The following is a 27,040-nucleotide window of genomic DNA, read 5'->3' as shown; positions in this document are numbered from 1 at the left end:
TAATATAGTTTCTTATATAGAATCTTTTAGTTTCCGATATATTCGAATGAAGCAAATAATATAATTACCACTGAAATGTAGGGACCGGGATCACGTAGACCATCATTAGCCGAGTTGATACCAGACTGGCCGACGCTGCATCCGTTTCGGCGTGACGAGGTGCGCTCTTCTCTCATATTACAAAAAGCCAATTCTTTTGAAGAATTTTCTGATCTCCTTATCTTTAAAATTTTTCAGTGCAAATAGATGTTATTGTTTTTTGAAGAATTTTTTATTCACCCAATGGATTTTGGACATTTGTTGACCATAGTTTTATTATTTGTTTCTTAAACAATGTGTTATTCCACAACATTCTTTTTAATACTTTGCATCTGTAGTGTTTATTTTCTGAGCTTTAACCATTTATTGTGCATATATATATTTGGATAGTCTTACCCGAATCAATATTATATAAATTGCTGAGGGAATTATTATTTTGGTCATAAGTTTGGAACGCAGTGAAGGTGACATCTCCAAAGTATGGAGATGTATATACCAAAGTATATATATATATATATATATATTTTTGATCACCTCCTGAGTTGATATAACCATATTCGTCTGTCTATGTCTACGCGAGATAGTCTTTCAATTTTACAGCTATTGACTTTAAGCTTTGCACACATACTTTTTATTCCCGGTACTCATAGAGTATAAGGGTATATTGTAGGCGTGTGAATGTATGTAACATAGAGATGGAATCTTCTCCAACCCTATAGAGTATAAATATTTTTAATCAGCATCAACAGCCGAGTCGATATAGTCATGTCCGTCTGTCTGTATGAATGGGTGGATCTCAGAGACAAAAAGAGATAGAGCGATAGGATTAAGCATGGAGACTCCTACGCAGTTCAAGTTTATTTCAAAATTTCGACACGCCCCCTCCCTTCCTGAAATTTTGTACCGAAAGTACTCGAGGGTTTTTTGACTACTTTTTTTTCAACTATTTCTATAGTTCATATGTTTCTGAGAAAATGTCATCCAAATCGGCCGATTTTTAGAGGAGATATGTCCAAATAAACAGACAGACAACAATTTAAAACGCGTGGATCTCTAAATTTTGGTAAAATTTTTCTACGCTCACTCCCGCATCCAAAACGAAATTTGTTGTAGCTACAGTTCTTTAGTGATTTTGGATGTTTGATGCCAAACTGTTTCAATGGCTAATCTACACAACTTCACATGAAAAAACAGACAAATCGGATAATTTTTAGAGGAGTAATAGACATTTTGGTCTGCTTTCCTACTGAATCGGTAGTATGGCCGTACGGTTTTTGTTGTTGTTTAGCCCAAGCGCAAAAGTTTGCAACAAAAATACTTTTTGGTTTATGGGGGCCCGTGAGTTGTACCCCCCGGTCCGAAATTCCTTCTCGACCGTCCTGTATGCAATATATATGTCGGAACGGCCGGGATCCTATAGCTGCCGACTAATTGATCGGAAATGCCAAAAATTTTGTGTTTTTGAAGATAAAATTTGGGATGTTTTTTAAATTGTTTCATATAAAAAATGGGGTTTGTGCTTAAATTCTAATAAGAATTGACGTTATTGGATTGGCCATAAGGATCTAATATTTAGGATATATGTATGTCCGATCTTAACTGTAAGGGTATATTAATTTCGGCTCGGCTAGAAGGTACCTTACCTTTCTTATTTTTAATATAAGTTTATTGGTTCGTGTAAAGCTATTTAAGACAAAATATTTATATATTGCACACTACTAAGCAACCAGCTCTATTCTTAAAATTCGATATACGATATGTTTTTAAATTTTTTGGTACATTCTAGAAATACTAGAATATTTGAAAATTTGGGGTATTACCATTTAAGGCATATACATACATACATACATATATAGTTCATAAATTTGGCATTCCTTTTTTTGAGATCTTGTAAAAATGACAGCCTTAGATCTGTTGCTTTGAGGATACTTAACAATTTCTTTTGAACTCTTTGTTAATCTGTACGTTCATTTTTTTGTCGGAAGCATATGTCTGATGATTATATATACCGTATGTACATTTTTTTATTTTTTATTTTTTTTTATTTCCTAAGAACGAAAAAAACTTGATTTTCTTATGGAAAAAAAATAAAATAATTGAAGAGTATTTATTAAAAATTCAAATTGAGTAACAAAGTTACTTTGAGTACTGAGTCCTTTTTTTTTTTTGATTTTTGTACAATCTTTTTAGAAAGAAATATATTTTTTATTTAGCAAATATGGCTTGGCATTAAAAAAAAAGTTTGAAAATTATTTTGAATATTGCAAGCATACAGAAAATGTATTTGAGTATAATTTACGTAGCAATCGTATATCAAATTTATATTACTTTACCCATTTTTGACAACGCAACAACCATTCAACCTCTGAGCACAGAAGGTTGAGTCATTCCTTAGCCCACTCATCGATCAGTTTGCAAAAGAAGGAAAGGATAAAAAAGTTGTTTTTGAAGCCAGATTCAGCAAACCGAACTGTAAACCCAAATGGCTATTTCGAAAGGATGTGAGTAAATTTATATTTTTTTGAACCAAAATTACATTTTTGACATCAATAATTAAATGAATCCATTAATTCAAAAATTATAGGAAGTGTTTACTGGCAGCAAGTTTAAGTTCAAACAGGAAAATGACACGTACCAACTGATAATTATGACACCGAAAGTAGAAGACACTGGAAAATATACCATTGAAATCGGTGGGGTTTCAAGTACAGCATTTTTGAATGTGGAAGAAGCCGATCCGACATACACATTTACTAAACCGTTGAAAAAAAAACTGGAAGGATTCACAGAACATGAAACTACTTTAGAGTGCACCGTCAGTAGTAGCATGGCTAATGTTCACTGGTTTAAAGATAATACAAAAATTGAGTCTGACGATCCGCGCTATCTAATATCCAAGGACATTAATGGAAATCTTAAACTTATTATAAAAGAGTCTTTAATAGAGGATTCCGGCCTATATAGATGTCAGTTAGATAAGCAACCAGATAAGACTGAATGTAATTTAAGGGTTGTGGAGTACCCGTATAAGTTTGTAAAAGTTTTGAAGTCTCAACAGTGCGTGGAAAAGGATACAGTTACGCTTGCCTGCGAAATTGATGATGCTCGTGGCGAAGTTCAATGGTACCGAAATGATGAAGAAATTAAAGCTGATAAACGCACACAAATTATAAAAGACGGACGAAAGCGCAAGTTAGTAATTAAAGACTGCAAGGTAACTGATGCTGGCCACTTTAAATGCACAACAAATGCGGATAAAACCGAGGCCGAAATAATTATTAACTGTAAGTTTCTCCCTCTTTTTTTATGACAAATAGTTTAAAACAAAATAAAATAACTTGAAATTATTTTTTTTTAAAAATGAAAAATTACTTTCAGATCAAAACCGTTTTAACAAGAAGTTAAAAGACACAGATGCAGTTGAAAGGGAGAAACTTGTTCTGGACATTGAGCTACAGGATCAGACAGCACCTTGCGACTGGAAATTCAATGGGGAGCCCATAGTGCCAAATGAACGAATAGAGATAAAAAACCTCGGTGGCGGAAAGCATCAACTAATTTTTAATAACCTTGAAACATCAGATGAGGGTGAAATTGAGTGCGAATCCGGTCAGATAACATCAAAATGCCATCTGTCCGTCCGTAAGGGAGAAAGCCGGCCAAACATTGATTGCCGTGATGAATTTACTGGGCCTATTTCTGCTCCTGTAGTTGTAGAAGTACCATTTAAAGGTAATACTATTGTTTTATTAAAGTTAAATGGTAATGGCATTTGAATGCCAATGAATAAACCCAATTTTTTAAATGCATCTGAAAGCCAAGAAGTATTTGCTTTGCACAAAGCAGAAAATATAATTAATGTACATACGAAACTCAGTGACATTATTTTTCAGAAATTTACATATAAGGATTAAGGCCAAGATAAAAGCAATGAGTTTTGTTTTCTTATGTATTAGGTTTAAAAAGTAATTCTCATAAAAATCGGACAAATCGGTATCCGATATTTGCGATATATATCCGATCCTGACTGCGAGGGTTCATCAATTTCGGTTCCGCCCTTAGCTTTCATAAGTTTTTTTTCTTGAGCGTTGATATCTTTTTTATTTTGCAGTTGATGAAATGCAAATAATAATGCTTCAAGTACGAAGTCAAAATGTATAAAGCTACAATTCAATAATTAATTCAACACATATTTTACCATATGGTTAATAATTATGACAGATGCTTATTGGGAGAGACAAAATCAAAACCTTTAAATTATTGTTTTATACTGTTCTATTATTTAACCGTTAATAAATTATTTTATTTTAAATGTAGTTTCCGGTACCAAGCAATCCCCCGTTGAGGCAAAATTGGTCAAAGATGGCAAGCCTTTACCAGTTAAGGACGTGGAGGTATGTGTTACAGATGATAAAGTAACATTTAAAATAAAAAAACCATCAAGGGATTTATCTGGGCCATACCAAATAAAACTTTCTAATGGTCAAGGCGAAGATTCAAAAGATGTAAATATTATTTGCCAAGATGTTCCACAGCCACCGCAAGATGTTGATATTACGGATGTATATCAGACATCGTGTGTAGTAAACTTTAAGCCGCCCACTGATGATGGTGGAACTCCCATAATTAAATATATAATTGAACGGCAAGATATAAGCAAAAAGCAAGGCTGGGAGCCCGTTGCGGAGGTTTTATCTAGTGAACCTTTAGTTAAGAAAATAGATGATTTGGTTCCAAAAAAACAATATAGATTCCGTCTTCGTGCTGTAAATAAGATAGGCCCTTCTGATCCGGCTACTTTCAAAAGCTCAATTCTTGCAAAAGATCCTTGGGATGAGCCCGGAAAGCCCCAATCGGTTGATCTTACTGACTGGGACAAAGATCACGCGGATCTCAAGTGGGAAGCACCTGAAAATGATGGAGGCGATCCTATAACTTCTTACATTTTGGAATACAAGGAAAAGTTTTCAAACGATTGGGTTACTAGCAAAGAAGTAGATGGGGGTACTAGAGTTGGTACTGTAGACGGCCTTAAAGAAGGACAGCAGTATGAATTCCGTGTTCGTGCTGTTAACAGAGCTGGACCGGGTGAACCCAGCGATAAGACAAAATCAATTATTGCTAAATGTCGCTTTGTCAAACCTTTCATTGTTGGCGATGCTCTAAAAAATATTACCGTTAAAAAGGGTCAAACCATACGATATGACATAAAGTATGATGGCGAACCAGAACCGACAGCTACATGGTTAAAAGGACCTGATAATATCAAGTTTGACAGCCAGCGCATATGCTTGGAGCAATTGGAAAGAAATTCGTCAATAACTATTAAAAAAGCTGTGCGCCAAGACACTGGTAAATACATATTAGTACTTTCAAATAGCTCGGGTACAATTGAGTCCGAAGCTCAAGTGGTGGTTCTCGACAGACCTTTACCTCCCGGGGGCCCGCTCGAACCAGAAGAAATCAGGGCAAATCATATAAAAATGAAGTGGAAGCACCCCGATGATGACGGAGGTTGCGAAATTACAGGATACGCTTTGGAGCGAATGGATGAAGAAACTGGGCGATGGATACCTGCAGGCGAAGTAGGTCCAAATGAAAATTCATTTGACTTTAAAGGATTAACGCCAAACAAAAAATACAAATTCCGCGTCAAGGCTATCAACAAAGAAGGCGAATCTGAACCACTTGAGACAAGCGACGCTATTTTAGCTAAAAATCCTTACGATCCACCTAGTCCTCCAAGTCAACCAATTATTGATGATTATGATAATAAAAGTGCATTGCTCAAATGGAATCGGCCTCCATCAGATGGAGGACGTCCCATTACTCACTATGTAGTGGAAATAAAAGATAAATTTTCTCCATCTTGGAGCGAGGTAGCAACCACAGAAGATCCAACCCCTAAATGCACTGTTGAAGGCCTAAAAGAAAAAATGATTTATCAATTTAGAGTACGTGCGGTAAATAAAGCAGGTGCTTCTGAGCCTTCACAGCCATCAGACAACCACCTTTGCAAGCATAAAAATCGTAAGTCTTTCAGTCGTAAATTTAATTAGCTTCTAACATTTTTAGTGCTGCTTTGGCTTAACATTTACATTTTTATAAACCAAACATATATTAATTTTGTTTCAGATATGTAACAATATGCTTAATATTTGTAGGCCGTATAAAATTAAACCAATACATTAAATTATATATACGAATTTGAAATTGAAGTTAGCTTTACAGTAAGTTATTTTAGTTAGACAATTACCAATTTTATGGTAACTTCGGTACATTACTTAGAGTCTTAAGATTGAAAACTCAACTTTACCTTAAATCAAAACTTGCAAATTACTGTTGACTTATATTTTTTTTTAATGTTTTCTTTTGATCGATTTTGTTAACAGAACAGAAATTTTGGTCTCTTTTGTCATTCTCCTTACAAAACTGGATATTTACAACCACAACACGTATAGGTGTTCGAAAAAAGCGTTCTTATACGCTTAAGGTTATTTTGTAATAAAATATGACTTTTGTAAAAAAGCTTAAATATGCCTCAAGACGGGTTATTCAATATTCTGAATATTTTGATTTAACGGAAAATTACCATTTGGTACCTATAAAGCGTATATGCGTAAAAAATTAAAGCGTTGTCCTCTGAGAAGAACATTTTTGGAGTGTTTTGTTCAGACCCGAATCTCAAAGTCTTCCGACCTGATCCATTTTACCGTACATTTGGAAAAGATCAAACAATTTTTTTTTTTGCCCATATATATTTGCCCCAGTGTTTGTCCCATATATATATATCCCATTTTAACTGTAAGATAAATCGACTTCGGCTCCTCCCGAAGTTAGATTTTTTTGTTGCTTCAAAATATATGCTTATGCATGCATGTTACCTAATACAATTTCACAGGACAATACACCAGCTTTATTGCCAACGCTTTATTAATGTACGTATAAAAATTTACCAATCTAAAATAACAAAAAAAAAATAGTTCAGTAATCACATATTTTTTAAATAAATTTATAGTGAAGCCTCAAATTGACCGGTCTACGTTTAAGCGCGTGACTATAAAAAGTGGCCGAACTCATAAATGGTCTGTAGATGTTATCGGAGAGCCAGTACCTACACTCTTTTGGAGTTGGAGGGACGATATTCCTTTAACTAACGGAGACCGAATTAGAATTGAAAACGTTGACTATCACACTGATTTCGTCATTACAAATGCATTGCGTAAGGACAGTGGATTTTACACTTTAAAAGCAGAAAATTGTAATGGTATTGACCGCGAGACCGTGGAGCTAATAGTTCTTGGAAAGCCAAGTTCGCCGAAAGGTCCTTTGACCGTTGGAGATGTAACTGCAACAGGATGTAAATTACAGTGGAAAAAACCGGATGATGATGGTGGAGTTCCAATAAAAGAGTATGTAGTTGAGAAAATGGATACGGCAACAGGAAAATGGATTCGTGTGGGTAGGTCACCCGGTGAGAAAGAACCACCAAGTTTTAATGTTACAGGCCTAAGCCCTGGATCAGAATACATGTTTCGTGTTTCTGCTGTTAACGATGAAGGGGAATCCGAACCACTGACTACTTTGGTGGGCGTTGTGGCAAAGGATCCCTTCGATGAGCCAAATAAGCCAGGAACTCCTGAAGTTATAGACCATGATAATGAAAGTGTGAGTTTAAAGTGGACGCCACCTAATAATGATGGTGGCGCCCCCATACAAAAATACATTATTGAAAAGAAAGATAGAAATAAAACAGAATGGGAAAAAGCCATTGAAATACCAGGAGATAAATTGGAAGCGATAGTTGGTGGTCTAAAAGAATATGAAGAATATCAATTCCGTGTTGTAGCCGTCAATAAGGCCGGTTTGTCACCTCCTTCAGATGCAAGTGCGCCACAGATTGTAAAGTATAAAAAATGTAAGTCTTTATAATAAAAACAGGCCCCTATTACCTGTGTCTCTGAATTATCTTTTTTCACTAAACACAAACAAAACGGACAAAAATGACCGAACAGACACATAAAGTAACTAAAATAAAAATAAGGAACATTTAGTTAAATACTTATTTCATAATGAAATAACACCATAAAAATATTATATGAAGATTGTATAAGAATAAGATAAATATTTATTCAACAAAAGAAAATTACTGTAAAATTACTGTACTGTCTTTATAATAAAAACAGGCCCCTATTACCTGTGTCTCTGAATTATCTTTTTTCACTAAACACAAACAAAACGGAAAAAAATGACCGAACAGACACATAAAGTAACTAAAGTAAAAATAAGGAACATTTAGTTAAATACTTATTTCATAATGAAATAACACCATAAAAATATTATATGAAGATTGTATAAGAATAAGATAAATATTTATTCAACAAAAGAAAATTACTGTAACTTAAGGGGACCCCCCATTTCTCGATTTCAAATTTTGACGATTTTCAATGGGCAGGCAAATGAACATACATTTTTTTTTAGGGCTGTAACTTTGCATTTATTTATTTAAAGACATAAAAAGAAAGAAAAAAAGAATTTAACCAAAAAATATATATATATATATGTTACATAATTTTTTTATTTTTACATTACCCTGCTATTACAAAAAAAAAAAAATAATAATTTTTTTGTTTTGTTGTTGTTTTTTGTGATCAAACAAAAGCCCTTCTTTTCGGCGGAGCATTTGATTTCCGCTTACTGGAACATTTAAAAACAAAAATTCCAACGGGATTAGAAAGAGTACATGTTTGGCTCTGGTATGAACTAAGATTATTAATTTCGCAAAAAAATTAACAAAATGGCGGATCTTTGAAATTTTTTTTTTATCATTATTTTTTGATTTTTAAAATAAAAACAAGAAAGGAAAGCTAAAGCTGTTGATAACCCTTACCCCGACTTAGTCGGCCTTATGAAATTTGGTACATTGGATCATTTAACCAAAAATCTGTACTAAGTTCCAGCTTTCTATCTTCAAAAACACGAAAGTTGGGTCATTTCTGATCGTTCAGTTATATGGCAGCTATAGGATATAGTCGGCCGATCCTTATAAAATTTGGCATGTCGTATTATTTTAAAAAAAATAGCTTTCGTGTAAAATATAACTCTAAAAATACCAAAATTATACAATTTCCGATCAATCAGTTATATGGCAGCTATAAGATATGGTCGGACGAACCCGGTCGTTCCGACTTATATACTGCATGCAAAAGAAAAAAGGGTGGGTGCAAAGTTTCAAGACGATACCTTTAAAACTGAGAGACTAGTTTGCGTCGAAACAGACAGACGGACATGCTCATATCAACTCAAGAGGTAATCCTGGACAAAATTATAATACTCTCTGCAAGGGTATAATCATAAAAATAATCATTATATACGGTCCCTGCTTAGAACTTGTTTCCAGAATTAAAATTTTATAGAAATGTTGAAATATTAAATTCTGAATACACAGGCCAAAAGCTTAAACTTGTTACGCCATATTTTACCTGTTCTACAGCCTTTAGACTCCCATTAAATAAATTCCAGAACTTAAATAAGATCCTCACTCTCAGTTTTCGCGTCTCGATCACATAGAAAAAACAAGCAAAAGAAATTTAACAAATTTTATAATGTACTGAATTAGCACTGAACAAAAGGGAAAGTAGTGTGTTTTGCGTACGATATTAAGTTATTTATATTCTAATTTTCAGTGAAGCCACGCATCGATCGTACCAACTTGAAACCATTGTTAATTCGCGCTGGAAAGCCTGTTAAGTACGATATAAATGTTCGTGGTGAACCTGCTCCTTCAATAACATGGTACCAAAATGATTTAGAGCTCAAGCCAAATGAATTACCTAATAATTTTGAGATAAAAAATATACCATATAATACAAAAATATCAATACTTGGAGCAGTGAGAAAAAATACTGGCACTTATAAAGTAAAAGCAATTAATGAACATGGAGAGGACGAAGCGACTGTCGAGGTTAACATTTTAGGTCCTCCTTCAAAACCAAAGGGACCCTTAGCTGTCACAGATATTACAAAAGATAGTTGTAAACTAAAATGGAAAAAACCGAATGATGATGGTGGAATTCCTATAACAGCCTATCAGGTGGAAAAGTTTGATAAAAAACAAGGACGATGGGTACCTATTGGTCGATCTTCTGGCAATGATACCGAATTTGATGTTAAGGGTCTTCAAGAAGGCCATGAGTATCAGTTTCGAGTCAGAGCTATTAATGAAGAGGGTGAATCTGAACCGCTGGAAACGGATGGTAGCATTATAGCTAAAAATCCATATGATGTTGCCAGCAAACCAGGTACACCAATAATCGATGATTACGATGAGCATATGGTCAAACTTAAGTGGGAGCCTCCAAAAAGCGACGGAGGGGTGCCTGTTATCGGTTACATTATTGAAAAGAAAGATAAGTTTTCACCCATTTGGGATGAAGTTCTCACCACAAACGTAAGTATACAAAGTCTATATGTTTAAAAATACTCAATGTATTTCTGGATTTTAAATAAAATTTTACATTTTAAGAGTTGTACCCCTGAAGCAGTCGTTAAAGAACTAACGGAAGGAAATGTGTATCAGTTTCGAGTTCGCGCTGTTAATAAGGCGGGCTCCAGTGAGCCCAGCGATGCAACTGGCCTTCATTTGGCTAAGCCAAAAAATCGTAAGAACTATAAAAAACTATTAATTTCATATTTTTATTAGACAAAAAGTATAATTTTAAAAATGAAAAATGTTAAGCCGAAAGCACTTCATTTGTATGGTATTAAGTTTTAAAAGAAGTCTTTTTATTTTTTGTAAAAATTTTAAATATTTATGCTAATAAATTTTTATTTTAGTTAAGCCATCTATAAACCGCGAAAAAATGAACTCTATTAAAGTTCGTGCCGGCCAAACTGTTAAGTTTGATGTAGACGTAAAAGGAGAGCCTGCGCCTTCTCTTATATGGATCTTCAAGGAAAAAGAACTGTTGCATTCAGGACAAGTACGGTTGGAGAATGAAGACTATAATACAAAACTTACTCTGTTAGATACATCGCGTAAAGAAAGTGGCCGGTATAAGCTACGAGCGGAAAATATAAATGGGGTTGACGAAGCTTATGTGGACGTGATTATTTTGGATAAACCTTCAAAGCCTGAAGGACCATTGGAAGTCTCAGCTGTGCACAAAGAAGGTTGCAAGCTCAAATGGAAAAAGCCAAAAGACGATGGTGGTGTACCTTTAACAGGTTATGTTATAGAAAAAATGGATACGGCGACTGGCAAATGGGTACCAGCAGGAACAGTTGATTCTGAAAAGACAGATATAGAAATAAAGGGTCTGGATCCTAATCATCGCTACCAATTCCGGGTGAAAGCAATCAACGAGGAAGGTGAATCGGAATCTCTTGAAACAGATTCATCTATTACTGCCAAGAATCCTTTTGATGTGCCCGCTCCACCTGGTCTACCAGAGCTTGAAGACTGGGATGAAAATCATGTAAAGCTAAAATGGGAGCCACCAATCCGCGATGGTGGTTCTCCAATAAGCAGTTATATAGTAGAGGTTATGGACAAAGACAAAGGCGAGTTTGTTAAAGCCCTAGAAACAGATAGTCCAATTTGCAAAGGAATTGTAAAAAAACTTCAAGAAGGACAACAATACAAGTTCCGAGTTAGAGCAGTTAACCAGGCAGGTCCCTCGGATCCATCGGAGCAAACAAATTGGCACACTGCCAAACCAAGATTCTGTAAGTTCTTTCCATTAACTTTGTACATTTTTTTTATTCCTATTTGTTTCTTACACAGTAAAACCTCATATTGACCGAACCCATCTTAAGCCTGTCATAGTAAAAACTGGCTTATCGATTAGTTTGGATATTAATATAAAGGGTGAGCCGGCTCCAAAAGTAGAGTGGCTTTTTAATGGAATTCCTCTCATAAATCAAAAAGAAGGAATTCAAATTGATAATATTGATTATAATACAAAGTTCTTTGTTATGCGAGCAGAACGCTCACAAAGTGGGAAATACACTATAAAAGCTAGTAATGAAGTTGGCGAAGATGAGGCCGAATTGGAGGTTTCAGTTTTGGGTAAACCCGCAATACCTGAGGGTCCCCTTCAAGTTAACGATATAACGAAACACAGTTGTAAGCTAAAATGGAACAAACCAAAAGATGACGGTGGAGCACCAATCGACTACTACGAAATAGAAAAACTTGATCCGCATACTGGTCAATGGCTACCTTGCGGTAAAAGTGCTGAACCAGAGGTTAAAGTTATTGGTCTTCAAGAAGGAAAACAATATAAGTTCAGGGTAAGAGCTGTAAATAAAGAAGGAGAGTCAGAGGACCTAGAAACCGAAAAACCAATTACTGCGAAAAATCCATTTGACGAACCAGATAAGCCTGGCAGACCAGAACCAACCAATTGGGACAAAGATTTTGTTGACCTAGCTTGGGACCCGCCTAAAAATGATGGCGGAGCACCTATACAAAAATATATTATCCAAATGCGTGATAAATCTGGACGTTCCTGGGTAGATGCAGCTACTATTGCCGGCGATAAGGTTAAGGGTACCGTTACCGGTATACAAGAAGGCCATGAGTACGAATTCCGAGTAGTTGCTGTCAACAAGGCTGGTCCTAGTGATCCCAGTGACGTTTCCAAATCTGTAGTAGCCAAGCCTCGATATCTTAAGCCACATATTGATCGAAAAAATCTGCAAAAAAAAATAATGCGCAATGGCCAATTGCTTCATATGGATGCTACTGTTAAAGCGGAACCTCCAGCTAAAATCCTGTGGGTATTCAATGGTACTGAAATTAAAAACTCGGACAAAATAAAAATTGACAACGAAGATTACAAAACCACATTTGTTATTCCAAAGGTTAAGCGAACTGATTGCGGAATATATATCGTCACAGCTACAAATGACTCAGGTTCGGATACTGTCGAAGTCGAACTCCAAGTTCTATGCAAGCCGAGCAAACCTAAAGGTCCGTTAGCCGTCTCTGCTGTATTTGCCGAAAGTGTTCATCTAAAATGGGATAAACCGGAAGATGATGGCGGCGAACCCATCGAACATTATACGGTCGAACGCATGGATACAGAAACGGGGCGGTGGGTACCTGTTCTAAACACAAAGACACTAGAGGCAGATGTTTCGGGACTAACTGAAGGAAAAGAATATATGTTCCGAGTAAAAGCTGTTAATTCTGAAGGCGAATCGGATCCGTTAGTTTCAGACATTCCCACCAAAGCCAAAAATCCATTTAATGCTGCAGATACTCCTGGCAAACCTCAAATAACTGATTGGTCTGCTAATTTCTGCGATCTTAAATGGAGGGCGCCTGAAGACGACGGGGGAGCTCCTATTACATCCTACATAATAGAAAAAAAAGATCCAAGCACAGGAAAGTGGCAAAAAGCCTTAGAATCTAATTCATCTGACTGCAAGGCTCGAGTTAATGACCTTATAGAGGGAAAGAAATATCAGTTCAGAGTCAAAGCTGTTAACATAGCAGGTCAAAGTAAGCCTTCTGAACCGACTGACCAGATGACTGCTAAAGACCGATTTGCACCTCCCAAAATAGACAGAACACACATTAAAGATATTACCATTAAAGCAGGCCAGCCTATTCGGTATGACATTAAGGTATCTGGAGAACCTCCGGCAACCAAAGCTTGGCTTCACAATAAGGCTCGACTAAGTACGGACGACTCTGATTACAATATTGACATTGAGTCATATCGAACCAAATTAGCTGTACCATTTGCAAAACGATTTCATTCTGGTAAATATACTTTGAAAGCCGAAAACGAGTCAGGGCACGATGAAGCCTCGTTTGAAGTTATTGTACTAGACAAACCAGGTACACCAGAGGGACCTCTTCGAGTTTCGGATGTACATAAAGAGGGATGTAAGTTGAAATGGAATCCTCCATTAGACGATGGAGGATTACCGATAGATTACTACATCGTTGAAAAAATGGATACTGAGACTGGCCGTTGGTTGTCATCTGGACGTTTCAAGGACCCTTCAGCGGAGGTTTGTAACTTAGAGCCTGGACATGAATATAAGTTTAGAGTCTTAGCTGTCAATACTGAAGGCGAATCAACTCCATTGACTGGCGAGCAGCCTATTATTGCTAAAAATCCATTCGATGAACCTGGAAAACCAGGAATACCTGATGCATCAGATTGGGATAAAGATCATGTTGAACTCGTATGGCGCCCACCGATTAATGATGGTGGCTCACCTATATTATCTTATATTGTTGAAAAACGTGAAAAAGGTACTGATAAATGGATTAAGGGAACTGAAATTACCGCTCCAGAATTAGGAGAAGAGTGCAAGGCGATTGTTCCAAATCTTAATGAAAACTGCGAATATGAATTTAGAGTTAAAGCAGCAAATGCAGCTGGTCCAGGAGAACCGTCTGATGCGAGCAAATCTGTTCTTACTAAGCCTCGAAAATGTGAGTCCGAAGTATCTTGTTATTTTGTTAAACTGTTTAAGATTCTTATACCCTTGGAAAGGGGTATTATAGTTTTTAACAATAATATCAATAATTTAAGTAAGCTTTGACTTTAATAGCATGCGTGCATAGGTTCCGAAACTCTGCTGCATCGCAGTTGACACATGCAAAGTGCAGGCGATCTCTTAAATTGCTGAAAAGAAACAATTTTTTTATATGTAAAAGAAAGCGTAGTTGGGTTGGGCCATAAGTTAGGTTTCCTTTTTAGTTTTTTCTTGCACATGCCGAATACGAATTTTAGAAATTAGGGGGTTTTTATAGTTAAAGTTCCTGTCAAAAGTGTGACACGCAGTAAAGGAAATATCTACGGCCCTATAAATTATTCATATATTGTTTTTTTTTTATTTTACCGATAAGAGTGTAGTATAAGTATGTCGATAAAAGCGTGTCAGTCCGTCTGTATGTTTATACGCAATGTATGTTATAAGCTTATACGTCCGTTTATTCATACTTTTTTTTTGTAATTTTTTGTAGTATATACAACATTGTAGGGCTGCATAAACGTAAACGGAGCTAAGCACACTTTGGCTTTTTTTCATCCGAACATTCCCAAACGTCTGATGTGAGAGAGAAATGAGCGTTCGAAAATACAACTTATTACTCCCTTACACGTTAATACTTAGTATTTTTTTTTTAAATAAAAACATAAATTCTAATTACCAAATACTATTCAACAAAAACTTTAGCCTGAAAAATGGCAGAAAATATTCGGTAGATAAAATATTATTTTTTCTTTAACATACGCTTGCAATCATAAAGTATACTTTTTTACTCCATCAGTACCAAGTATAAAATTCGGAAATGGAAAAGCTTAGGATATTTGTATAGTAAAAATTCCCATTCATAGTTTTTAAAGCAGTGGTGCCCAAACCCCTATCCAACGAGGTGGGTAATTTCTCTGCCTGGCCTCTGTCTGCACACCAACACAGCTAACACTGCAAAACGACTGTAAATGTTTGTATCAACGTATTTGAACACAAAGGAAAGTCTAAAATGTGAATGGGTTTGTATGGGCCCCACTGTTTTAAATAATTGTTTGTCGCTTTCCCTGCTTAAATTGAGAGGTACGTAAGTCATCAAAATATGTTTAAAGAAAGCCATGTTATGTATTGGCAGTTCACAATCCTTACTTTGAATAAAAAGCAAAGAAACTTATTTTAAAACTCTATTTACAAATCTAAATGTTAACAAAAAAATTAAGTAAATAAAATTATATAATTTATGCAGTGGGCCCAAAAATTGACAGAAGGAACATTCGAACCTACAACTTTAAATCTGGAGAACCTATATTCTTGGACATCAATGTTAGTGGTGAACCAGCGCCAGAGGTCACATGGAATCAAAACAACAAGTCGGTTCAGTCCTCCTCAGTATATCACATCGAAAATATCCCATATAATACAAAATATATTAATAAAAATCCGAATAGAAAAGATACAGGACTTTACAAAATTATTGCCCAAAATCTCTTTGGCCAGGATCAAGTGGAGTTCCAGATTAATGTTATCTGTAAGATTTGGTTAAAAAATTTCAATTTAGGAATTTATTATTCCTTTTTTGATTTTTAGGTAAGCCTGGAATGCCTGAAGGTCCTTTGGAAGTATCAGAGGTTCATAAGGATGGGTGCAAGCTTAAATGGAAAAAACCAAAAGACGACGGCGGGGAGCCGATAGATAGCTACGTTATTGAAAAGTTTGACCCAGATACGGGAATTTGGTTATCTGTTGGAAAAACTGAAGTTCCTGAATATAACGTCGACGGTCTTGTTCCAGGAAACGAGTATAAGTTCCGAGTCAAAGCTATTAACAAGGAGGGTGAATCCGAACCTCTTGAAACTTTTGGATCAATAATTGCTAAGGATCCATTTAGTAAGTTACAATATTAAATATAAAAGTTTTTTAACCCAAACATTTTTTTTTTACTATTTTTTAGCTGTTCCATCAAAACCAGGAGCTCCTGAACCCACAGATTGGACTGCAAATAGAGTAGAACTAACTTGGACAGAATCAGCCAATGATGGAGGATCGCCAATTATCGGCTATCTAATTGAAGTGAAAGACAAGTATAGTCCACTTTGGGAAAAGACTTTGGAAACAAGCTCGCCAACTCCGATTGCTACTATTCCAGGCCTAATTGAAGGAAACGAATACCAGTTCCGAGTAGTTGCTTTAAATAAGGGTGGTCAGTCAGAACCTTCGGATCCAAGCAAAACATTTATAGCTAAACCTCGTTATGTTGCTCCGAAGATTGATCGTAGAAATTTGCGCGATGTAACCATTTCATCAGGAACCACTCTTAAATTAGACGCAAACATAATTGGCGAGCCTGTTCCTAAAGTTGAATGGAAATTATCTAATTATCCCCTGCAGTCATCAAAGAATGTCACGATAGAAACACCTGACTACTACACGAAATTGGTCATTCGGCCAACTCAACGAAGTGACTCTGGAGATTACTTAGTTACAGCTACGAACAGTTCGGGAAAAGATTCTGTGCTTATTAATGTAGTAGTGACAGACAAGCCCACCCCTCCTAAAGGGCCACTTCAAATTTCTGATGTACACAAGGAAGGATGTCATCTTAAATGGAAGCGACCCATTGACGATGGAGGTACTCCAATTGAGTATTTCCAAGTCGACAAGCTAGATTCCGATACTGGTTGCTGGGTTCCTTGCTCCCGTTCAACTGAACCTCAAGTGGATGTGTCTGGCCTTACGCCTGGCAATGAATACAAATTTAGAGTATCAGCTGTAAACTCTGAAGGAGAGTCATTGCCTTTGCTTGGAGAAGATGCAGTTGTTGCTAAAAATCCATTTGACGAACCTGGAAAACCTGAAAATCTTCGAGCTACTGATTGGGATAAGGACTATATAAACTTAGCATGGACTCCGCCCTTAGAAGATGGCGGCTCTCCAATTATTGGCTACATAGTTGAAAAAAAAGATAAATATGGAAAGTGGGAGAAGGCCCTTGAAGTTGCAGCTAATCAGTATGAAGCAAAAGTGCCAGACCTAAATGAAGGCCAATCTTATGAATTTAGAGTCAGCGCGGTCAATGCCGCTGGACCTGGAGAGCCTTCTGATGCTACTCATCCATTAACGGCAAAATCACGCAACAAACCACCCATTATTGATCGATCTAATCTTATAGAGGTACGAATAAAGGCAGGACAAGGGTTTGTATTCGACTGTAAGATATATGGGGAACCAGCACCAAAAACTAAGTGGTTGCTTAAAAACAAAGAAATTTATAGCAAGGAAAATCTAAAAATTACTCATATTGACTACAATACCAAATTAAGAGTTATTGGTGCTACTCGATCAGATTCAGGTCTGTACACCGTACAGGCAGAAAATGAAAACGGAAAGGATAGTGCTGATGTCAAAGTAACAGTAATTGACAAACCTTCTCCGCCAAACGGGCCTTTTAAGGTAAATGATGTTACTGCCGATGGCTGCACTCTTTATTGGAACCCTCCAGATGATGATGGAGGTCAACCGATAGACAGTTATTCTTTAGAAAAGTTAGATGAGGTGACAGGTCGTTGGGTACCAGCGGGTGAAACCGATAGTCCAATCACTAATATCAGAATAAAAGGTCTCACTCCGGGTCATAAATACAAATTCCGAGTTCGTGCTAAAAATCGTCAAGGAGTTTCAGATCCTCTTACAACACCTCATGTAATTGAAGCCAAAAATCCTTATGACGAGCCCACAAAGCCTGGTATCCCATCTATAACAGACTTTGATAAAGATTTTGTAGATTTGGAATGGACTAGGCCGGAAAGCGATGGTGGCTCTCCTATAACTGGATATATAATTGAGAAACGTGACAAGTACTCACCAAATTTTGAAAAGTGTGCTGAAATAAATGGCGACTCTACAAATGGCCATGTTCCTGATCTAATCGAAGGTGTTAAATACGAGTTCCGAGTCAGAGCAGTGAATAAGGCTGGCTTGGGCACTCCAAGTGATTCAACTGAACCACATCTAGCACGGTCAAAGAATTTACCTCCTAAAATAGATAGAAATTTCATGTCCGACATAAAGATTAAAGCTGGAAATGTTTTCGAATTCAATGTACCAGTTTCTGGAGAGCCAATAGCTAGTAAAGAATGGACACATGACGACAGTATGTTAATTAATACAGATCGTGTAAAAATTACAAATTATAATGATTGTACGAAGTTAAGAACAATAGATGCCAAACGATGTGACACTGGGTCTTACACTTTGGTTGCTCGTAACATAAACGGAGTTGATAAGCACACTGTTAAGATTACTGTCCTAGATATACCAACTTCACCGGAGGGCCCATTACGTCATAATGATGTTACCAAAAACTCTGCTATCCTAAGTTGGCGACCACCTAGGGATGACGGAGGCTCAGAAATTACACACTATATTGTGGAAAAAATGGACAATGAATCCATGCGATGGATCCCTGTTGGCGAATGTTCTGGAACAGATATTAGAGCTGATAATCTTATTGAAAACCATGACTATAACTTTAGAGTTCGTGCCGTTAACAAGCAAGGACAATCGCAACCTTTAGTTACTTCACAGTCGATAACAGCTAAAGATCCATATTCTCACCCTGACAAACCTGGCCAGCCGCTGGCGGTTGATTGGGGTAAAGATTTTGTACAATTGGAATGGACAGCCCCCAAGAAGGACGGTGGGGCACCCATTTCTTCATTTATTATTGAAAAGAGACCCAAGTTTGGACAATGGGAAAGAGCTTTAGTTGTTCCCAGCAACGAACTAACAGCTTACATACCAGAATTGACAAATGGTGGAGAATATGAGTTCCGTATTATTGCCGTTAACCGTGCCGGTCCAAGCGATCCATCCGATCCATCAACCCCTATCATTTGTAAGCCTCGCTTCTTAGCTCCATATTTTGATAAAAATAATTTGAGCGATATTACAGTCCATGCTGGCAAGCGTTTAGGTTGGACTTTGCCAATTGAAGCATCGCCCAAGCCAACAGTAAGGTGGCTACATAATGGAAAAGAAACTACAAGTACACGCTGTGAGAGTAGTTTATTCCAAAATGAACTAACTTTTGAGATATCCACGGCAATACGAAGTGATGAGGGAAGGTATACACTCATTCTCAAGAATGAGCATGGTTGCTTTGATGCATCGGCACATGTCACTGTCTTAGATCGGCCCTCACCACCCAAAGGTCCTCTAGATATAACAAAAATAACAAGAGATGGATGTCATCTCGCTTGGAATGTTCCAGAAGATGACGGCGGATCCCCCATTTTACATTATGTTGTTGAAAAAATGGACTTGTCAAGGGGAACTTGGTCGGATGCTGGAATGAGCACACATCCTGTACATGATGTAACTCGACTGGTTCACCGAAAGGAATATCTGTTTCGAGTAAAAGCCGTTAATGCAGTAGGTGAATCAGATCCATTAGAGGTTTCTAAACCTATAATTGCCAAAAATGAGTTTGATGAACCAGATGCACCAGGAAAGCCAAATATTACAGATTGGGATCGTGACCATGTTGATTTACAATGGGCTGAGCCAAATAATGATGGCGGAGCACCCTTGACAGAATACATTGTACAGAAAAAGGAAAAGGGTTACCCATACTGGACTAATGTTTTGCATGTACCTCCAAATAAAAATAATGCAAGAGTATGTGAACTAACTGAAGGACAAGAGTATGAATTTAGAGTAATTGCAGTTAATCAGGCGGGTCAGTCCGAACCTTCAGACCCTTCGGATCTAATAAAGGCAAAGGCTCGTTATTTGGCTCCAAAAATATTATCACCACTTCATGAGATCCGAATTAAAGCTGGGCTTATTTTCCACGTAGATATAGATTTTATTGGAGAGCCAGCTCCAGAAGCGATTTGGACGCATAATAATAGTCCATTGAAATCTAACGATAAGTCAACAATTACGTCTATTGGTCACCACACCGTTGTTCATACGGTTAATTGCCAACGTAATAATTCTGGAACATATCATTTGTTATTACGTAACGATTCTGGAATTGATGAAGGAAGTTTTGAGCTCATAGTCCTGGATCGTCCTGGACCGCCAGATGGCCCAATGCAGTATGAAGAAATAACAGCAAATTCTGTCACCGTGTCCTGGAAACCTCCAAAAGATAATGGAGGTTCTGAAATATCTTCATACGTTATTGAAAAGCGAGATTTAACACATGGGGGTGGATGGGTTCCAGCAGTAAACTACATTAACGCAAAATATAATCACTCCGTTGTTCCCCGACTTTTAGAAGGAACCAAGTACGAGTTCAGAGTAATGGCGGAAAATTTGCAAGGTCGGTCTGATCCACTAAATTCAGACCACCCAGTTATAGCTAAAAACCAATTTACTGCTCCTGGGGTACCTGGAAAGCCAGAAATAGTTGATAGTGACAAGGACCATATTTCTATTAAATGGAAACAGCCAATTAGCAACGGGGGAAATTCTATAATTGGATACGATATTGAGCGCAGGGACGTAAATACAGGGCGATGGATCAAAATAAATGGACAGCCAGTACCTACCACAGAGTACCAAGACGAAAGAGTCTCACCGAACCATCAATATCAATATAGAGTATCGGCTGTTAATGCTGCTGGCAACAGCAAGCCTTCAGAACCATCGTCTATATTTGGTGCTCGGCCATTGAGGGAAAAGCCAAAACTTTATCTTGATGGCTTAGTTGGGAAACGTATCAAAGTACGTGCAGGGGAGCCTGTTAACATAACAATACCTTTATCCGGAGCTCCAACGCCTACAATTGAATGGAAAAGGGAGACCCAAACTTTGACAGAAGAAAAACGCGTTTCTTTCGATACAAACTCAGAACGCAGCGTTTTCCGTATTGATGATTCAAGACGACAAGACTCAGGAAAGTACACTATAATTGCTAGCAATGATTTTGGAAAAGATAAAGCTGACATTGATATAATTGTTGTTGATAAGCCAACACCACCTGAAGGCCCTCTTCGTTATACAAAAATTGCTCCCGATCACATTTCTCTCCAGTGGAATCCCCCCGAAGACAATGGTGGCAGCGAAATAACTGGATACGTCATTGAGATTTCAGAGTTTGGTACAGATGACTGGAAGCCTGTACCAGGATACTGTACAAAAACTAATTATACTATGAAAGGACTATTAGAAGGAAAGAAATACATTTTCCGTGTAAAAGCAGAAAATATTTATGGATCATCAGAAGCTTTAGAAGGCAATCCCGTAATATCAAAATCTCCATTCGATCCTCCAGGTCCTCCATCCCAGCCGAAGATTACTGCATATTCTCCAAATTCGGCTAGCTTGGAGTGGCATCCACCAGACTACTGTGGTGGCAAGCCAATCTCAGGGTACATTGTTGAGAGACGTGAACGTGGTGGCGAATGGATAAAGTGCAATAATTATCCTACACCGAACGCAAGCTATACAGTGCCAGATTTGCGTGATGGTGCTCGTTACGAGTTTCGTATAACGGCTGTCAATGAGGCTGGACCAGGCCAACCGTCAAAGCCCTCTGATTCAATCACAGCTAAGCTGCAATGCTATTGCCCAGATCCGCCAGAGCCACCAAAACCTGATCGGATTTCCAAAGAAAGTGTAACATTGTCTTGGAGGCCGCCTCGCAATGATGGAAAATCAAAAATCAAAGGCTATTACATTGAAGTGCGGCCTAAAAATGAAAAAGATTGGAAACCTGTTAATGAATTACCCATTACCTCCACCGTCTATGAAGTGCCTCACCTAAAAGAAGGGGAAGAATATTTCTTCCGAGTCATCGCGGAAAACGACGTCGGTCGTTCAATTCCATCGAAACCCTCACAACCAATTATCATTGAGGAGCAACCTAATAGGCCTAGTATGGATTTGGGAAGTGTACGGGACATAGTTTGCAGAGCCGGTGATGATTTCAGCATCCATGTACCGTACATGGCATTCCCCAAACCTCACGCATCATGGTACTCTAATGACAGCATCTTGGATGATGATAATCGTGTACATCAGCACTTGACAGATGATGCTGCATCTATCGTAGTGAAAAACTCTAAGCGATACGACTCTGGACAATATAGACTTCAATTAAAGAATCCGTCAGGTTTTGATACTGCTACAATTAATGTTAAGGTTTTAGACAGACCAGGTCCGCCAAATAATCTCCATGCAGATGAATTTTCTGGAGACTCGTTAACTTTGTATTGGAGTCCACCAAAAGATGATGGGGGTTCTCCTATTCAAAATTACATAATCGAAAAGAAAGAAGCTCGCTCTTCTACCTGGAACAAAGTAAGTAGTTATTGTACAGTTCCATTTGTACGCGTCCGAAACCTCACGATTAACAAGGAATATGATTTCCGCGTAATTGCTGAGAATAAATATGGTCAATCTGATCCAGCTTATACCTCAGAGCCTATAAAAGCAAGACATCCGTTCGATGTGCCAAATACTCCGGGTATACCTCGTGGCATTGATTCATCTGAAGACAGCATTACGATAGCATGGTCGAAACCAAAACATGATGGAGGCTCTCCAATATCCGGATATATTATTGAAAAGCGTCTCTTGGGCGATGATAAGTGGACCAAGGCTGTGCACGCTATTTGCCCCGACCTCACCTGTAAGATACCGAACCTTATTGAAAACGCTGAATATGAATTCAGAGTGGCTGCTGTTAATACAGCAGGCCAATCAGCCTACAGTGCATCTAGTGATTTAATATTCTGCAGACGACCGCCAAATGCACCCAAGATAACATCAGATTTATCAATTCGTGATATGACTGTTATTGCGGGTGAGGAATTTCATATTACTGTACCATATAATGCATATCCTCGTCCCACACCGTCATGGGCTCTAAATGGCATTGATATAACTCAAAATGAGCGAATTTACTTTGATACTGATGATTATATTTCAGTTTATTATAATAAATGTGCTAAACGGTGTGAGACAGGCGCTTACACAATCACACTTACAAATAAAAAGGGAGCAGATACTGCGTCTTGTCACATAACAGTCGTTGACAGGCCCGAGCCACCTCAAGGCCCACTGAATGCCTACGATATAACACCAGATAGTTGCACACTGGCTTGGAAGACGCCATTAGATGATGGCGGGTCTCCAATTACCAATTACGTTGTTGAAAAACTAGATTCCAGTGGAACTTGGGTCAAAGTTAGTAGTTTTGTTCGTAATACGCACTATGATGTAATGGGATTGGAACCACAACACAAGTATCATTTTCGCGTAAAGGCCGAAAATCAGTATGGGTTGTCAGATCCTCTTGTACTCTCCGATCCCATTGTAGCCAAGCACCAATTCACAGTGCCAGATGAACCAGGTCAACCCAGGGTTATTGACTGGGACTCTGGAAATGTAACATTGATTTGGACACGACCAACAAGTGATGGTGGTTCTCGCATTCAAGGCTATCAAATAGAATATCGCGACATGGTTAATGACTCGTCGTGGAATACATATGACTATTTAATAAAGGATACAAAATATCAGCTATACAATTTGTCTAATGGTACTGAATACGAGTTTCGTATTAGAGCTAAAAATGCTGCTGGGCTGAGCAAACCATCCCCTCCATCATTAAGATTTAAACTAAAAGGAAAAGTTTCGGTACCATCCCCACCTGAAACACCTCAAGTCACTAAAGTCGGTAAAAATTATGTAGACTTAAAATGGGAAAAGCCACTGAGAGATGGAGGTTCCCGTATTACTAATTACGTTATTGAAAGACGTGATGTGGGTGGGGCTTTATGGGTGAAATGTAACGATTTTAACGTTTTAGACACTGCATATACGGTTACAAGCTTAATTGAAATGGGTGATTACGAGTTCCGAATTTTCGCAGTGAATTCTGCAGGTCGTTCGGATCCAAGCCTATGTACAATGCCCGTAAAGGTTTGTGAAGTTATTGGGGGCGAAAAACCTGAATGGATTACTCGGTTGCAAGATAGAGTAGTGCCCCATGGCAAGGACTGCACATTGAAATGCGTCGCCAATGGTAAGCCTAGTCCAATATCAAGATGGCTTCGTAATGGAAAGGAAATTCAAATGGGTGTCGGTCGATTCACTTGCGATAGTGTTAATGGAGTTTTCCGACTTCATTTAACTAATGTGCAAGCTGGAGACGAAGGCAACTATACTTGTGAGGCAACCAACTCTCTTGGATTTGTTCATACAACAGGTTTCTTAAAAATTGGATCTCCACCAATCATCAACAAATGCCCCAGAGAACTCTTCTTACCCGAAGGCGATAATACAAAGATTAAAATTTACTATTCCGGCGATCAGCCCCTATCTGTAAAAATAACGAAAAATAACGAAATTATATCCGATAATAACGATGAAACACATTTTAAGTTTACCATGTTCGACGAATATGTAGCTTTATTTATTCGAGATATTGTAAAGAATGATGCTGGCCTTTATCAAATTGAGTTTACGAACGATTCTGGCAGTGCCATTGGACAATTTGATGTCCGAGTCACAGGTATACCATCTGCGCCTACAGGACCGTTGGGTGTTTCTCATATAAATAAACACTCATGTATATTGACTTGGCGTCAACCTGCTTATGATGGTGGCCTTAAAGTGACTCACTATATTGTAGAACGAAAAGATGTTGTATCACCACATTGGATAACGGTATCCAGTTTCTGCAAAGATACTTCATTCAACGTTCAAGGCCTGATAGAAAATCAAGAATATATTTTTAGAGTAATGGCTGTTAACGAAAATGGAATGGGTCCGCCATTGGAAGGATTAAATCCCATTCGCGCGAAGGCCCCTATTGATCCGCCTTCACCTCCAGGCCTGCCTCAAATTTTAGAAATTGGAGGCGATTTTGTGCATTTGGAGTGGAATAAACCGGAATTTGATGGCGGCTCTCACGTTCAAGGCTATTGGATTGATAAACGCGAAGCTGGTAGTGATACATGGCAGCGTGTGAACGTTACCATTTGCTCAGCAACTCAAATAAACTGCCCGCATTTAATCGAAACCCGGCAGTATGAGTTTCGAGTGTTTGCTCAGAATGCTGCGGGTATGTCAAAAGCATCCTCTGCTTCACAAGCAGTCAAAATAGTCGATCCAAAGGCAGCTTCGCCTCCATTAGTTGTGAAACCTTTGCGTGATGCAAACTGTATTCAAAATCATAATGCGCAGTTCTCCTGCACTGTAAGTGGCATACCCAAGCCAACTATAACCTGGTATAAGGGAGCCCGGGAAATTACTAATGGTGCGAGATATCATATTTACTCAGAAGGCGACACTCACTTCCTCAGTATAAAAGACGTATTTGGTGAAGATGCTGATGAATATGTTTGCCGTGCTGTCAATAAAGCAGGAGCTAAATCAACACGCGCTACTTTGGTAATAATGAGTAAGTATATATTACTAAATACCTTACACTTTTCTTTAAATTTTTTTTGCATTTAAATGTATAGCGGCTCCAAAACTAAACGTTCCACCTCGATTTAGAGATACTGCATACTTTGATAAAGGAGAAAACGTAGTTATTAAAATACCCTTCACTGGCTTCCCGAAACCTCGTATAAGCTGGGTAAAAGAAGGCGAAAATATTGAGTCTGGTGGTCATTATGCAGTGGAAGTCAAAGAAAGACACGCCGTACTTATAATCCGAGATGGTTCGCGCCTTGACTCTGGACCATACAGAATTACAGCTGAAAATGAACTAGGTTCAGATACGGCTATTGTACAAGTGCAAATAAGCGATCGTCCAGATCCTCCACGATTCCCCTTAATCGAAAACATTGGCACAGATTCCTTATCTCTTAGCTGGAAGGCACCTGTTTGGGATGGTGGCAGTGATATAACCAATTACTATGTTGAGCGCCGTGAGCATCCTCTCGCATCTTGGATACGAGTCGGAAATACACGCTTTACTTTAATGGCCGTTGGTGGCCTAAATTCTGGAAAGGAGTATGATTTCCGCATTTTTGCTGACAATGTTTATGGACGTTCTGACCCATCTAACACCAGTACACTAATAAAGACAAAGGAAGCTCATAAAAAGAAAATAACTGAGCGAAAATGGGAACTAGACGCAAATGGCAAAAAAGTGCGCGGGAAACCAGACGGTCCAATTAAAGATTATGACTCATATGTTTTTGATATTTATTCCAAGTTTGTTCCTCAGCCCGTTGAAATATCTCAGCAAAGTGTTTATGACAAATATGATATACTAGAGGAAATAGGGACTGGGGCTTTTGGAGTGGTACATCGATGCCGTGAACGAAGTACAGGAAATATATTTGCTGCTAAATTTATTCCAGTGTCTCATTTAATTGAAAAGGATTTGATTCGTCGTGAAGTAGATGTTATGAATCAGCTTCACCATCAGAAGCTTATTAACTTGCACGATGCATTTGATGATGACGAGGAAATGGTTCTAATTCTGGAATTGTAAGTAACTTATTTAATTTTTGCTTCTTTGAGAGTTTAA

General features: G+C 37.8%; 1 protein-coding gene across 16 annotated transcripts in view; it reads left to right on the top strand.

The window, feature by feature from the left end:
• The window catches only part of bt (projectin protein bent), a 101,825-nt gene that overhangs the window by 56,075 nt on the left and 18,710 nt on the right, over positions 1-27,040 (top strand). For 14 of the 16 annotated variants that reach the window (XM_043213359.2, XM_043213364.2, XM_043213356.2 and 11 more), the window contains 13 exons: positions 2,415-2,540; positions 2,624-3,323; positions 3,418-3,771; positions 4,357-6,069; positions 7,058-7,957; positions 9,726-10,489; positions 10,565-10,700; positions 10,876-11,766; positions 11,825-14,497; positions 15,785-16,066; positions 16,126-16,425; positions 16,490-25,957; positions 26,022-27,000. In XM_043213359.2, the coding sequence (XP_043069294.1) occupies positions 2,415-2,540; positions 2,624-3,323; positions 3,418-3,771; positions 4,357-6,069; positions 7,058-7,957; positions 9,726-10,489; positions 10,565-10,700; positions 10,876-11,766; positions 11,825-14,497; positions 15,785-16,066; positions 16,126-16,425; positions 16,490-25,957; positions 26,022-27,000 (19,286 nt within the window). Of the gene's footprint in view, positions 1-2,414; positions 2,541-2,623; positions 3,324-3,417; positions 3,772-4,356; positions 6,070-7,057; positions 7,958-9,725; positions 10,490-10,564; positions 10,701-10,875; positions 11,767-11,824; positions 14,498-15,784; positions 16,067-16,125; positions 16,426-16,489; positions 25,958-26,021; positions 27,001-27,040 lie in introns of those variants that run through there. The other 2 variants (XM_043213362.2, XM_070282444.1) reach the window with 2 other exon arrangements.

The sequence above is a fragment of the Drosophila bipectinata genome, chromosome 4 (genome assembly GCF_030179905.1).
Source record: "Drosophila bipectinata strain 14024-0381.07 chromosome 4, DbipHiC1v2, whole genome shotgun sequence".
NCBI classification, from domain to species: Eukaryota; Metazoa; Arthropoda; class Insecta; order Diptera; family Drosophilidae; genus Drosophila; species Drosophila bipectinata.
The sequence above is the reverse complement of the archived record's forward strand: the minus strand, read 5'-3'. Positions and strand labels throughout refer to the sequence as shown.